The 16,029-nt window shown below is 31.4% G+C and overlaps 1 protein-coding gene across 1 annotated transcript; it reads left to right on the forward strand.

The window, feature by feature from the left end:
• The first annotated feature begins 8,702 nt into the window (after window positions 1–8,702).
• Window positions 8,703–15,652, forward strand: LOC121203060 (nuclear transcription factor Y subunit A-10). The gene is made up of 6 exons (XM_041080275.1): window positions 8,703–8,850; window positions 9,379–9,663; window positions 10,697–10,809; window positions 12,439–12,507; window positions 13,576–13,716; window positions 14,855–15,652. Exons 2-6 carry the CDS (start codon window positions 9,408–9,410, stop codon window positions 15,218–15,220), a joined length of 945 nt encoding a protein of 314 aa, XP_040936209.1. The 5' UTR covers window positions 8,703–8,850; window positions 9,379–9,407; the 3' UTR covers window positions 15,221–15,652.
• The last annotated feature ends 377 nt before the right edge of the window (window positions 15,653–16,029 follow it).

The following is a 16,029-nucleotide window of genomic DNA, read 5'->3' on the forward strand; positions in this document are numbered from 1 at the left end:
GATGGTCTACTATCTGAATTCGACATACCTATGTGAATCAAAGGCTGTAAAAGGGAGCGCGATAGCAGATTTCCTAGCAAGTAGAGCCCTGGACGATTATGAGCCTTTGAACTTTGACTTCCCAAATGAGGATCTGATGTATGTGCAACTACTGAAACGGGCACATAAGAAGGCAATACTTGGAAATTAAATTTTGATGGAGCCTCAAATGCCATGGGCAACGGGATTGGGGCAGTCTTGGTATCTCTAAACGGTGATCATTATCCTTTCACCAGTAAACTAGATTTGATTGCACAAATAACATGGCGGAATATGAAGCATGTATCATGGGAATCCGCGCGGCTATGGAACGCAAAATCAAGGTACTTGAGGTATATGGGGATTCAGCATTGGTAATTTATCAGCTCAAAGGCGAATGGGAAACAAGAGACCCTAAGTTGATTAGTTACCGAAGGATGGTCCTAGAATTGATTGAGGAGTTTGACGACATCACTTTTGTTATCTCCCACGAGACGAGAATCAGATGGCCGATGCTTTAGCTACATTGGCTTCCATGATCAAAGTAAATAGACCAGAGGATGTGAAGCCTATCCAAATGAGCATTTATGATGCTCCAGCCCACTGTTGTAATATTGACGAGGAAGAAGAAAAGGACGACAACCCTTGGTATCAGGACATATTGCGATACGTGAAAAATTGTGAATACCCAAACCAAGCAACTGAGAATGACAAAAGAATGTTGAGGAGGCTGGCCAGTGGTTACGTCTTAGATGGGAAATCCTGTACAAAAGAGGAAAAGATCAGGTGCTGTTAAGATGTGTAGACGCTGTGGAGGCCAAGCAGATCTTGGAAGAAGTCCATGATGGTATTTGTGGAACACACGCTAACGGTTTCACAATGGCCAGACAGATCATGAGATTTGGATATTATTGGTCTACCATGGAAGGAGACTGCATCAAGTATGCTAAGAAGTGCCATAAATGCCAGATTTACGGAGACAAAATTCATGTGCCTCCATCACCTCTTCACGTCATGACTTCCCCATGGCCTTTCTCCATGTGGGGCATGGACGTCATTGGGCCGATATCGCCAAAGGCTTCAAACGGACATCGTTTCATTTTGTAGTGATTGACTACTTTACTAAGTGGGTAGAGGCTACTTCTTACGCCAACGTCACAAAGACAGCTGTCAGCAAGTTTTTAAAGAAGGAAATCATATGTCGGTATGGAATGCCTGAAAGGATCATATCAGACAACGCATTAAATTTGAATAATAGCACGATAGCAGAGGTTTGTAATCAATTCAAGATCAAGCACCACAACTCATCGCCATATCGTCCGAAGATGAATGGTGCGGTGGAGGCAGCCAATAAAAATATCAAAAAGATTGTGGGGAAAATGACTAAGACCTATAGAGATTGGCACGAGAAGTTGCCATTCGCCCTCTATGCTTATCGAACATCCGTCAGGACTTCTACCGGGGCAACACCATTCTCTTTGGTTTATGGGATGGAGGCAGTGCTACCAATTGAGGTTGAAATTCCCTCTCTCCGAGTTTTTTCAGAACTAAAGTTAGATGAAGCAGAATGGGTCCAAGCCCGATATGATCAGCTGAACTTGATTGAGGAAAGGAGGTTAAGAGCTATCCGTCATGGTCAAATGTACCAGAAACGAATGATGCGAGCTTACAATAAGAAAGTTCGTCCTAGAAACTTCCATGAAGGGGACTTGGTACTGAAGAAGATCCTTCCCATACAAAAGGACTTCAGAGGAAAGTGGATGCCAAACTGGGAGGGACCTTATGTAGTAAAAAAGGCCTTTTCAGGAGGGGCATTAATTTTAACTGGGATGGATGGCAAAAGCTTGCCCAATCCTGTGAATTCGGATTCAGTGAAGAGGTACTTTGCCTAAAAAAAAAAAAAAAAAAAAAAAAAAAAGGGGAGAGGCCAAGGCGAAAACCCGCAAAGGGCACCTTGAGACCAAAGGGGCTTTGAATTGAAAACCCAGGAATGGGCAATTCGAATTTTCGATCAAAGTTGAGGCATAGAGTAGTTTTGTCTTCTCCGAATTAACAAGAAGGAGAGATGCTACATCTTGGGGCATCAACAAAGTTTTTTAGGATTTCTAAACACAGAGTTTGTGCAGAGGAACTCATGCTGCGATATCTGGAGCACCTGTTTTTTTTTTTTATCTTATCTTAGCAAAATTTGCTATTTGTTCATTTAGAGCTCTGCTCCCAATAAAATTCCATCTTATTCATTGTGATAATCTTTTTCATCATATCTCAGCAAAGTTTGCTATCTTGATTGATTTATTCATTTCGAGCTTTGCTCTCAGCAAAATTTTATTTTGTCCATTTTGATAATCTTTCAAGCATTTTTCCTTGAAATAACGATTAATGGATTGACAATACACATGCAGAAGGAGTTCTGCATATTACTCTGAAAGTTTCTAAATAATACGAGGACCTGAAACAGGACTATTGTTTAGAACTAACCAAACCTAAGGGTTGGAAACATTTGAGAAATGATAGTCTAAATAGCGTCTATTTCTTTGGGTTTTCTGTCAAACTGGCTGAACAAGAAGACATCAGTGATAGAACCTTGATGAACAATAAGGAATGACAACCTAAGCATTAAAAATGGATCATTCTCATGACATTCTACAAATATAATACATACACATCTAGTTAGGAGCATTTGATTCATTCTGATCATGTCATCCTAAACACTAGGCATAAATAGGTCCATGAAATGGATTTTGCAGGTCATGTTCCCCAGAGAACAGATCAAAGAAACAAATCCTATACCCCTGAAGTTACAGTGGGATAGATTGAAGTCATTAAAGCAGATCTTATCTTCCTATATTGGTAGGAAGTAGATCGACGACGCAGATCTTGTCTTCCCATACTGGTGGCGAAGTAGATCGCAGAAAACAGATCTTGTCTTCATGTATTGGCGTGAAGTAGATCGGAGGTAGCAGATCTTATCTTCCTATATTGGTAGGAAGTAGATCGACGACGCAGATCTTGTCTTCCCATACTGGTGGCGAAGTAGATCGCAGAAAACAGATCTTGTCTTCATGTATTGGCGTGAAGTAGATCGAAGGTAGCAGGTCATATCTTCCTATATTGGTAGAAAGTGGATCGAAGATGCAGATCTTGTCTTCCCATATTGGTGGCGAAGCAGATCGTAGAAAGCAGATCTTGTCTTCATGTATTGGCGTGAAGTAGATCGAAGGTAGCAGATATTATCTTCCTATATTGGTAGGAAGTGGATCGAAGAAAGTAGATATTGTCTTCCCATATTGGTGGCGAAGTAGATCGAAGAAAGTAGATATTATCTTCCTATATTGGTAGGAAGTGGATCGAAGATGCAGATCTTGTCTTCCTATATTGGTGGCGAAGTAGATCGAAGAAAGTAGATCTTGTCTTCATGTATTGGCGTGAAGTAGATCGAAGATATCAGATCCTATCTTCCTATACTGGTAGGAAGTGGATCGAAGATGCAGATCTTGTCTTCCCATATTGGTGGCGAAGTAGAATCGCAGAAAACAGATCTTGTCTTCATGTATTGGCGTGAAGTAGATCGAATGTAGCAGATCCTATCTTCCTATATTGGTAGGAAGTGGATCGAAGATGCAGATCTTGTCTTCCCATATTGGTGGCAAAGTAGATCGCAGAAAACAGATCTTGTCTTCATGTATTGGCGTGAAGTAGATCGAATGTAGCAGATCCTATCTTCCTATATTGGTAGGAAGTGGATCGAAGATGCAGATCTTGTCTTCCCATATTGGTGGCAAAGTAGATCGCAGAAAGCAGATCTTATCTTCATGTATTGGCGTGAAGTAGATCGAAGATAGCAGGTCCTGTCTTTCTATATTGGTAGGAAGTGGATCGACGATGCAGATCTTGTCTTCCCATACTGGTGGTGAAGTAGATCGAAGAAAGCCGATCGACGATGGCAGATTTTACCTCCCTGACTACAGTGGAGTACATTGAAACCAATAACTCTATCTCCCTACATTCAACAGTGGAATAGAGTGAAGAGCACAAATCCTGTCTCCCTAAGCAGTAATTGAGCGGACGAAGAAAAACACAAATCTCATCCCCATGGAATTGTAGCAGAGTAGATTGAAGCTACAAGGCGTATCTAAAGTTGCAGTAGAGCAGATCGAAGACTCATAAGACGCAGTGGACTAGAATGAGGTTACTTGAAGAAAGGAAGCACCAAAAGAAGTCAAAACTCGACGAGCCCGGGCAAAATTGGCCTTTCTTAGTCTTTGCTCTGTTCTCGTTACACGATAACACGCAAAGAGGGGCAGCTGTAAGGCCCAATTTTATGCCCAGGCCCGAATATTAAAACAATAAACAACAGTCCAATTACAAAATAAACCCAAAACCCAACTAACCTAGCCCAATACCCTAAACCAACCTAGCCCAATCCTAAAACTACCTGAGCCCAAATTTTAAAACCCTAACAGCCCATCTGCTTGAAAGATTCCAGCAGCAAGCCCTAGCTCCCACCATTGTCAGCCGCCGCTCCACCTCCTCGTCCACCACGCCCCACGCGTCTGACACCCCCACTTGCTCCACCGTGCCCACCACCTGCAACAGAGACAGAAACAACAGCAAAGAAAGCATGCGATGATGGGGAAAATGATAAACAAAAGGAACAAAACAAATATATTGGCTTTAAAAGCCGAAATCTGTCATGGGAAGGGGGGGATTTTTCTTTTCATTTTTCAACTGTAATACTACTTAAGAATACAAGAAAAAAGCAGATTCAAGCGAGAAAGACCAAAAACAGAAAAGGCAGTCAGATCTAAGGTTTTTATTGTTCAAAAACTCTCTATTACATATTTTTACATAGCATAAATCTAAAAAAGGGAGTTAGCAAAAAAAAATAAAAAAATTTTACCTTTCCGGCCACCGCGTGCGGTGGCCGGCGCCGGCGCCGGCGAGCCTCCGGTGGCCGTCCGGTACCCCCCCTTTGCCGGAAATCGCTCCGTGCCCTCCCTCTCCCTCTTTCTTTCCTTTTTTTTCCCCTCACCTGGTCTCAAATGAATTTTTTCAAAAAATTTTAGCTTTTATAGGGGACCAAAACGCACCGTTTTGGTCCCCCCCTGTTTAATGATAAAACGACGTCGTTTCGGACGTGGGGCGGGTCGACCCGACCCACACCAGGGTAGGATCCGCGTGTTTTTGAGCGGAAGGGCTATTTGCGCAATTGGCCCTTCCGCATTTTTATATTTCGCAATTAAGTTATTCGTTGTTTATAAATTGACCCTGAAATCCATTACACTTTGCGATTTAGTCCCCCTTCCAACGGTGTCGTTTCAAGTGTTTGGACAAATTATTTATTTGATCCCCCATAGTTTAACGCGCGTTCTGATAAGTTCATTCTCCTTTAATTTCTTTCAAAATTCGCCCCAGAGATTTGGTTTTTAATCCAATCTCATCCCTTCTTCAATTTTTTACCTTAAATTTCATAATATTTTTGCTGTTTAATTCAATTTTAAATATAAATTGTTATATATATAATATTATTATCATTGTTGTTTTATTATTATTGTATTATATTTAACTATATATATATATTTTGTTTCGTTTCTATTATTATATACATGTATCATATATTCATTAATATTAATATTTGTTCACATATTTCATTACATATATATATAGGTATTTTTGTGTATATGGTATTATTTTCATGTATTCATTTATTTATATAATTTTTTTATAATTATATTAGGCATACACTTGTAAATATCGTGCTATTCGTATATTTCCCATCATCTCATACAAATATCTTTGCATTATTCGTCATACATTTTTTTTCATTTTTATGTATATGTTTTAGATATCACAACATTTATATATTTTCGCATTATGTTACGTATACATTTTTTGTCTTTACTATTGTGATTATTAGTATATGTTTTTATATTTATGAATATATCTTTAATACATATAAGTGTGTATTTATTATTAATAGATGTTTTCAACACTATTATTATGTATATTATGTGAATATTTTAACATTATATTATAATTTTATATATATTACGCACATATATATATACCCCCTTTTTTAAATATTATATTTTTACATATATATATGTAGATATACGTACTTATACCTATTTAAACATATTTTTTCACACTTCATAATTTTTATACACTTACATATATTTATGCATATTTTACATCATATACATACTTATATATTTTATACTCTTAAAAATGCTTTTTGTATATTTCATATATTTTATAATTCACATACATATATCTTATATTATCACGATTTGTAAGTATATAAATATACATTTACATTTTTTAAATATTTATCGATTTCATATATGCGTATATACTTATCTATGTTTTCATATTCTGTAATTTATATATATATTTCTTATTTTATGGTTTTAAATTATACATGCATATACATTTTTACATAATTGTATTTATTGTCATCATTGTTATTGGGTGCTTGTTTATTTATTCATGTACACTTGTGTTTTTTTAAATGTTAGTTCTATTTATTTATTTGTATGCTTCGTGTATGTAATCGCCTCGTCATTTCATTTTGCCTATTGTATTGTTGTTACTCACTTTACTTTGCTTACCTTGTCGTATTCGTTATTGTTTCGTCAAGCATTAACACCAAACATCAAAAGGAAAATTTTTCTAAATAAGGCAATATTTCGCGTTTGGAAAATCGAGAAAATGTGCCCTAACGTGCTGGGTTTCGATTTCTCGTTCGACCAAATAGCCAAATATCCTTTTTAAACTTTTAAATAAGGCGATATTTCGCGTTTGGAAAATCGAGGAAACGTGCCCTAACGTGCTGGGTTTCGATTTCTCGTTCGACTAAGCAGCCAAATATCCTCTTAAAGCTTCAAAATATAGTTTTATTAAACTATAAGGTGATCTTGGTTTCGATGGTTTAGGGTATCGTGTCCTAATGTGCTGGATGTGATATTCCTTCGGAACAAGAGAATCTTATATTTCAATTCACGTTATCAGAGTTTTCTTTTAAGGATCGTATTTTTAAAACCCTTCAAATTTTCAATTTTCGACACTAAGACACTAATTAATCAACTAGGTACCAATTTGGGCGTATCGAGGGTGCTAATCCTTCCTCGTGCGTAACCGACTCCCGAACCCGTTTTCTAAATTTCATAGACCAAAATCTTTGTTTTAATAAAAATTAAATCGTTTATTAAAAACAACCACTTTTCAAGGTGACCCGATCACACCTCATCAAAAAGGATCGGTGGCGACTCCCGTTTTCGTTTTTTTTTTAATCCAAGTCGACCCCGTTTTCATTCAAAAAATGGTGTCAACAATTATATTATGGGTGGAAGAATTTTTTTTTCGTGTGTGTAAAATTTATATTTTAAAAAGTTTAGTTATAGGTGGAATAGTAAAATATTTATGTATAAATCTTCATTAATTTCGTGTTTGGTTTCCAAATATTTAGATATGTTTAGTTATTAGTGTAATAATACGAAAAAAAGATTATTTAATATATATGTGCTAAAATAATTAAATATAAATAAAGATTAAATCATACAAATTTAAAAAAAATAAAGCCTCTTCAAAATAAATAAAAGAAATCATTTTCTTTATAAAAATAAGTCATGTGAAACGAAAAAAATTATTGATTGAAATTAATTTATTGTTAGTTTATATACCAAAACATGTGAAAAAGAATAATATTCCTACTAAAGCTGGCATTAGTTTTCTTAAAAAATTGTTTTTAAATAATATTCTTACTCGTGACATTGAACTCAACAAAAGATTTTATTATAAGAGAAATGATTGTATGAAACTGTAATTTCACGTCATCCTTATCACTTTCTAATAAGAGAATGATAAATCAGATTTTTCCTCCTAATTTTTAGTATTTTTAGTTGAACTTGAATTTTTTTAGGAAGAAAAAAGATAAAAATATTAAAACTATAATATATAGATAAATATTATTTACTTATATTTATTAAAACGATAATAATAAATATTTAGTTAAAATATGTCTTAAGTTTATGTATTCTTCAAAATTTTAAAATTTAGCCTTTGTGTTTTTATTTTAAAAAAATTAGTCTTTCACTTTTCAAATTTTAAAATTCAGATCCAATTATTAACACAATTATTTTTTATTAAATTTTTTTGTGTGACATTTTGAAATTAAAAAAAAGTTCACTTGGTAATCATGTAACTAAAAAAATAATATTGTAATAAACTTAAATTTAACAAAAATAAATTTAACATGTTAACAGTTGAACCTGGAATTTGAAATTTGAAAAGTCTAGATTCTAAAAAATAAAAATACAAAGAGTACAAAAATTTATGACATATTTTAACTAGGATTTGATTATAGTATATAGATAGATTTTTATTTTTTATGGTAAAATATAAAAACAAGGCAAAGCTCGAATAATAAACATGATTAGCCCGATTCAAACCCAAGCCACACCTGAAGTGATCAAGACAGATTTTTATTAAAACTATAATAAATAAATATTTATATGGCAGCTAGGTAAGTGCATAAAAATAAAAGCTTTAAATTATTTAATGTTTTTTTTTAAATTATTATTGTATTGTACATGGTACAAAGAAACTTCGCATGAAAATAAAAGATGATTGGTAAATGGTGAGTATTCTTTTTTCATATAATAAATTACACACACTTGTAAGTTGTAAGCTTTATTATCAATGGCCGTCATTCGTCTTTTTCTCTAATGCTTTTTTTTTGCTTAAAATTATACCGACATGGCTCCTAACTATAGGGATTTCACTGCCTTTCTTTACTAAATCTCTTCATCTTTCTCTTTATGTTGCTCTTATGTTAGTCCTGCTCCTCTTTCTTCTTCTACTATTTACTTATTTTGTTTAGTCTGTGATGATCTCTTTGTGTTTGCTTTTATTGATCTCTTTAAAGATTTTTGGGATTATTTTCTTGTAACTTGATTCATCTTTGTTGTTTGCATATGGGGTTTTTGAGTTTCTTTTTTTCCTTTTTTTGTATTTTCAATGATTTGAGGATCGGCAAAGATCTTGTATTTATTTTTGCTAATGCTAAAATTCGAGTTTCAAATTCGTTTACGAAGATATAAACCAATTGAATTAAATTCTAGATTTATTTTTGTTTTTAGATTTTATTCATCTTTATTTGAATTTGCATTTTGAAGTTAAAATTCGAATTTTAAATTTGCTAAATGTTAATGATTTATAACTGTGGTTTTATGAATAAGCTGAAAATAGATTCTGGGTTTATTTTAAAATTTGATAAATAACTTAGTTTCTAGATTTTTTTATATGGTTTTTTTAGTAAAATACTGTGATAATTGTTTGATTTCTTGTTTAATTTTGTAGGAAAAAAGAGTTTGAATAATTGAAACATAATGCAAACTCTGCATCTTAAAGAACATGGTGGGATTGGGAATCAACCAATGGGACAATTGGCCTCAACTCCACCATCATCATTGCCAACACTGCCATGGTGTAGTGTTTTAGGATCTCATCAATCTCTTCATGGAGGGGAGGCTTTTGGTGCTCAATTGAAGCCCTTTCTAATGGAACATCCCTCTAATGGGGACCAAGTTTTTTCATCCAAACAACTGAATAAAGGGAATACTGCTCAATTCACTATTTTCCCAGGTAAATCTCATCCTAATTTCTTGTTTTTTTTTTGTTTTAGAAAATGGATTATTAAGAATTTATAGTTTATGTATTGGAAACAAAGATTTATGTAGAATAAGATTATATGAATTTTTATATTTTTAATTTGATTAGAAACGATTATTCAACTTTGAATATTTCAAATTAAAATTCAATGAATAATAACAACGTTATGTGGTTATATATATTTAACATTTATGTTTAATATGTATTCGGATTTGGTGATGAAAGTATGGTCAAAAGTTGTTACTATTAACGAAGTCAATTTCAAATCAATACTATTTGTGTTGGTCATAATGTCCTGTTATGGAAGTAAATCGAAACAATAATGTTTTATTTCTTTTTCGGTGTAAATTTCAGTTAATACCAATTGTACCTCTCTATTTCGGTTTGTAATGGTGCATATCGACTCATACCGATTTTTTGTATTTATTAATATTTTAGAATATTTTTCATCTATATTTATAATTTAATTTCTGGTTTTTCAGTAAAATCTATAGTACATGTGCATGCAAATATAACTTAATTATATATTTTAATTTTAAAATTTACTAAAAACCATGCACATATACTATATATATTTTTTAAAAATTTTAAATTCTATTTATTAAGCTCAATACATTAATCATTATATTTTATTTTTAAATCTAATTATAAAATATAAAAATAATTAAGAAAAAAATATTAAGGATTTTAAAAAAATTAAAATCTTGTACCAACCAATATGAGCCGATATAAATACGTACAAGTTGATATTAACTAAAATGAATTGAAACACATCGAAACAACCACAACACATTATAATTTAATTGAAATAAAACTTAAAATACTCGATACTAGTTTAATACATACCTACTAATACAATACTGACAACCATTAAGATTATACTCCGAATAAGAACAATCTTTTTAAAAAAAATTATCAACTAAACTCGTGCCTAACATATATCCATATCCAAATAACAAACATCTATACATGAATCACTAATCAGCAAAGTGGTGATAATATTCAGGTGATTGCAAAAATTCAGGGGATGAGCAAAATAAACCTCAGGCAGTCACCTCTCTGCAATCAGATCCTTCAGAAAACCGTGCTCGCTTTGAACTGGGATTTGGTCAGCACATGGTACTTCTCATAAACTTTCTCAATAAATATGTGCATTCGTGTTATGTTTAGGTTGTTTTCTTGAGAATGATACAATGATTCTTGTTTTAAATTTATACTTAAAACTTTAAAATATTTTAATTATATTTTTTTAATTATTGATGTTATATCGATAATATCTTTCCGTTATTAAAATCATTAATTTAACTGTTAAATGAGGTGTCGGATTTTATGTGACATAATTTAAAATAAAAAATTTAAAAAAAAATGAATATTGTAAAAATAGATATTATAAGAATATTGTCTAGAAGTTTTTGAAATTTTTACATTTCCTTTTAAATTTTTCTTTTTAAATTATCATATAAGACTTTGTGTCATTTAATGGTTAAATTAATGGTTTCAACAACTAAATGACTTGATTGATCAAACACTTCATAGTTTGAGGATGTAATTTGAACATTTTAAAATTTAGGGACCAATTTAGAATGATGGTCATAATTTGAGGATGTATGGTGGAATTAGCTCTTTTTTCATGGCCTTTTTTACACAATGTCTATTTTTGCCTACCATAATCCCCCAAACTTTTAAATCTGATGAGAACCGCGTTTAAGCACACTTGAATCCACGCCTTTTATATTATTGCAATAATAATGGTTCCAATTGAGATAAGACTTAATCAACAACTTTTCTTTTTCACTATATATATATATATATATGCAGTCAACACTTTGTATAACAACTCCGTTTATCTACTAAGGTTTTAGATGCTATAGAGAGATGATTATTATACACTTGTAGCAACATTTGAGATTTAGATCACATTTGACTTTTTAAAAAAATTAAATTAAATTAAAAACTATAACATATTATTATTAATTGGGAAGGATCTACTTACACCGATATAAAACTTAAGTGGTTTTATACATTTCCATAATTTCTTATAGAATTAATATTTTAACAATCCAACCGTTGAATTTATCAATATATTTTTACTTTTCATGTATGTAAAATTTTGAATTGATTTGATATCTCTATCATATTAATCTTAAATATTGTTGATATTAGATATATTTAACTGTTGATTTTTTTAAATAAAATGAATAGTTAAAAAATTTTAATTTATACCAAACTTGACATGTATTATTTACATAGATAGAGCATGAAATATGACGGTTAGATTATTAAGATATTAATTGTATAAAAATTGCGGAAGGGTGTCAAACTACTTAAGTTTTACACCGATGTATGTGGATCTCTCCTCTTCATCTAATATATATGTTTTAAAATGTACAAATATAATTACGTTTATTAAAGATTAGTTTCATTAAATAAAATATGATTAATAGATTTTTTTATGTAAAATTTAAATGTTTCATTAAAACAATATCTTAATTAAATTTTATAATTTTTATTTCAGTTGGGAAAAGAATTAATTTCACTAAAATGTGAGACAACTGAGGATATTGCATAAAACTAGTTTAATAAAGAGTATACTTCATAATTTATGATTGTTGCTATTATAAATAAAATAACTGTTGTAAATGACAAAATAAAATATAAAGAATTAATTCTATAATAAATTTGAGTGTTAGAACTAAATATTATTATATAAAAGACTGAGTTCATTTATTTGGTTGTGAAAAATTGCAGGCATGTGCAAAATATCCTTACATGGATCAATTATATGGGGTTTTCTCAACTTATGGAGCTCAAATTTCGGTTTGTCTTTCATTATCTTTTTGGCTACCAAATTCTTTAGATTATATTGTTACTTGTTAGCATAAATTAAAATTATATATATATATATATATACACACGCCTAAGAACAAGAAAATATGATCCTCCAAGTATGTACTCATTTTGAATACATGCATCTGATATTCATTTGAACATGGAGGACCTTAATTGAGTACTTTTTTAAATAAATTAGATAACACAATAATTTTCTAACCTTAATTGAGTAGATATTAAACCTCCTTCATGCTCTAACTTTAATTGTTTGGAGGATCTATTTCGAATATGTGTAAGTTAGAGCGGTAAAAGTATCATGGAAGTCTCTTATCAACATTTTGTATAATTTACTCATAAAATGGGTAATTTATCCATGTACTGTAAAATTTTCATTCATTTCTATTGTTAAAAACTGGTGTAGCTAATGAAATAACCAGATAGTTAGATAGGGTGTGCCACATGTACCTTATGCTTATGTATAGAGACCAAATTTTATTAGTAAAAATAGATAAAATTTTAACAAAAGGACCAGTTTGCTCTTTAATCTAATGTCTAGGGACTAATTTACTTATTTTTTTATTAGAAGAAACAAAATATAATTCAACATTTAGTACAACGGCCTCCATAATACTTAAGTTTTATTAAAATATTTAGTTATGTATAGGAGACTATTTCAAATATATGGTCATATTTATAAATTTGAGAATACACTTATCATTAGAAGGTCCTTGCATTATGCATTTTTGGCCTATTAATCATCTCTTATAATTTGGTCATTTGTAGTATTTCTATTTTTCAAAACAAATATTCTTAATCTTGAGAATAATTTTTTTATGAATTTCGTCAAACAAATTGAAATACTTTTTTTAACAAGTGATGATGTGATATATTTTCTATAAAATTTGACATATCAAAAATATAATTCTATGTGGCACTCATCCGATTTATGTGTACCACAATGACATAATCTATCTGATAATTCATATATTTTATGATAGTATTTAAGTTTTTTTTATTATATTCTAATCGTATTTAAAGTGTTTTTATTTAAAATAGGGTCGTGTAATGCTACCATTGAACATGGCATCCGAAGAGGGACCAATCTATGTAAATGCTAAGCAATACAAGGGAATTATGAGGCGTCGGCAATCCCGTGCAAAGGCCGTGCTTCAGAATAAATTGACTAAAGCTCGAAAGGTACGTATGATTTATATGAATGTGATTTCGAAAAAAAACAATTTGTTTACATGAAATGATTACTTTTTTTTATATGAACATGTTGATCTCCATTTGTAGAATTCATAAATTTATGAAGTGTGATGATATGATATTTAGATATTGTGTTGAGTTTAGGGGGATTAAATTAAAAACTTTTATCAAATTTCAAGATTAATGTGGATCAAAATAAAAAAATAGGGATCAAAATGAAAAAAGATAATGAGTTGAATCTTTTACTTTTTCTTTAAAGAAAATGCTTTTGAGAATTTGGGTATTTCCATTTCTTTTACTATATATATGTCAGCTATGTTACTTATTCTTTTTGCAAAGAATCGGATATGAGTATGTATTTAAAATGGGTATATTCATTTTTCTCAATGTACTTGAAGGATTAGGAATATACCCTCAACACGTATAAAATATGTATCAAATACAAATACTTTAAAAAAATAAAAAAGAAAAGTCGAAGCTATTACATCGAGCTCCTAAACAATGGATTATTAGTCATAGTTAGATTTTTTATAACTAAATTTTCGGTAAAAGTATCATAGAAGCTCTTGTATTAGGAATAAGATTATATTTTACCCTCTTAACTCAAAAACTGGGCAAATTATTAGATTAAAGAGTAAACTAATCATTTCTATTAAAAATTCATCAATTTCTATTATTAAGAATGTCACATGTATATCATGTTGACACCAGCCATGTCAGTTTTGAATAATAGAAATGGATGGAGTTTTTAACAAAAGGACCAATTCGCTTTTTTATCTAATGTACAGGGACTGCTTTGCCCTTTTTTTAGTAGAATGAGCAAAATGCAATCCAACTTCTAGTACAAGGGTCTTCATAATACTTTTACCCTGAATTCTCACTTTTCTTCTTCAATACCCCATAGCATACACATCATCCATGGTTCAATATCACATTCCACATGCCAAATTTATGATATTCTTCATTCAGTTAGATGAAAAACTCCACAAATTCTTAATTTGAAAGCCCTAAACTACTCTTGGTCATAATTTAAGTCAAGAACAAAATCACATGATTTTCCACTAGAAATTTTCCAATGTCTTAATGTATAACAAATATATAAGGTTTATACTTTTGAAATTCACAGCCATATATGCACTACTCTCGCCACCTACACGCAATGCGCCGACCAAGGGGATGCGGTGGCCGTTTCCTGAATACCCGAGGCTCAGGCTCCGACAAAGACGACACTGCAACAAGGAAAGCCACTCAAGGACTGATTTCGAACCGTTCCTGTTCATCCGATAGTGGAACCTTGAACTCATCCAAGGGACCAACACATTCAGGGGCCTCAGAGGTCACTAGTATTTATTCAAGGGGAGACCTTGATCACCACTTCCTAATCGATCATCTTGGATTATCCGTCCACTCTATCTCATCGATGATCAATAATCAACGAGGAGGCACGGTTACTGTTGCAACGGCGGACAACTGTTGCAACCTAAAAGTTTGATATCAATGGAGGGGAAATTTGTGGGATTTGGTGCTGCCTTTTTGCACCCAAAAAAACACGGCTTTTCCCTTTTAGCAACCAATGGAAGTAACTTTGTTTTGCAATTAGCTGTTATAAGGTCTTTTGCAATACAGGTTTTGGTTGCTAGGCAAATCATTCTTGGCTCAACTTAAGTAAGCTCTTCTTTACCAATGGTTGAAGATGCTGAAACTTTAATATATATATATGGATCAGACTATAAAATGGGGTGTTTCCATTTGATCCAATGATAAGCTTTGAAAGTTCGGTTATGGTGTTTGTAATCTTAAATTTGCAGAATTTGTGGTGCTTGATTATGAATCATGTTATCTACCATGTGTATAGTGTGGTGCTGTTGTTGTGAAAATAATGTATTGTAAACTTTAATATAATGTGTGTTTCATGTTTGGATTATTATTTTCTTTTATGAATTATTATTTTCTATGTAAACTATTAATTTTTTTTAATTTCATATATTCTTGGATTACATCTATTTATTTCTTATTTCTTAAAATAATATTAATTAATGATATCCAACGGTTTTTTAAATCCGTTTATATTTTTTCATTAAAAATGTTAAAATTATGTTCATATTTGTTTGTTTAAAAGTATGTGTTTGAGTTCTTTAAAATTAAATAAACTTGATCTTAAATATTAAATAAGCATGTTTTCGTTTATAAGTATATAATTGAACATGTTTTCAAACAATTAAAAATATATTAAAAAAAAAGTAAATAAACCATAAATAAACATAATATCCTTTTATATTTAAATATAAAAAAATAAATGTT

The sequence above is a fragment of the Gossypium hirsutum genome, chromosome A11, assembly GCF_007990345.1.
Source record: "Gossypium hirsutum isolate 1008001.06 chromosome A11, Gossypium_hirsutum_v2.1, whole genome shotgun sequence".
Classification (NCBI taxonomy): Eukaryota; Viridiplantae; Streptophyta; class Magnoliopsida; order Malvales; family Malvaceae; genus Gossypium; species Gossypium hirsutum.

Excerpts from the sequence above, each read along its gene's own strand:
- LOC121203060 (XM_041080275.1), top strand. The coding sequence starts at position 9,408 with ATGCAAACTCTGCATCTTAAAGAACATGGTGGGATTGGGAATCAACCA. Across the intron at positions 9,664-10,696 it reads TCAATTCACTATTTTCCCAG|GTGATTGCAAAAATTCAGGG; the intron begins GTAAATCTCATC and ends GATAATATTCAG. Across the intron at positions 13,717-14,854 it reads AATTGACTAAAGCTCGAAAG|CCATATATGCACTACTCTCG; the intron begins GTACGTATGATT and ends TGAAATTCACAG.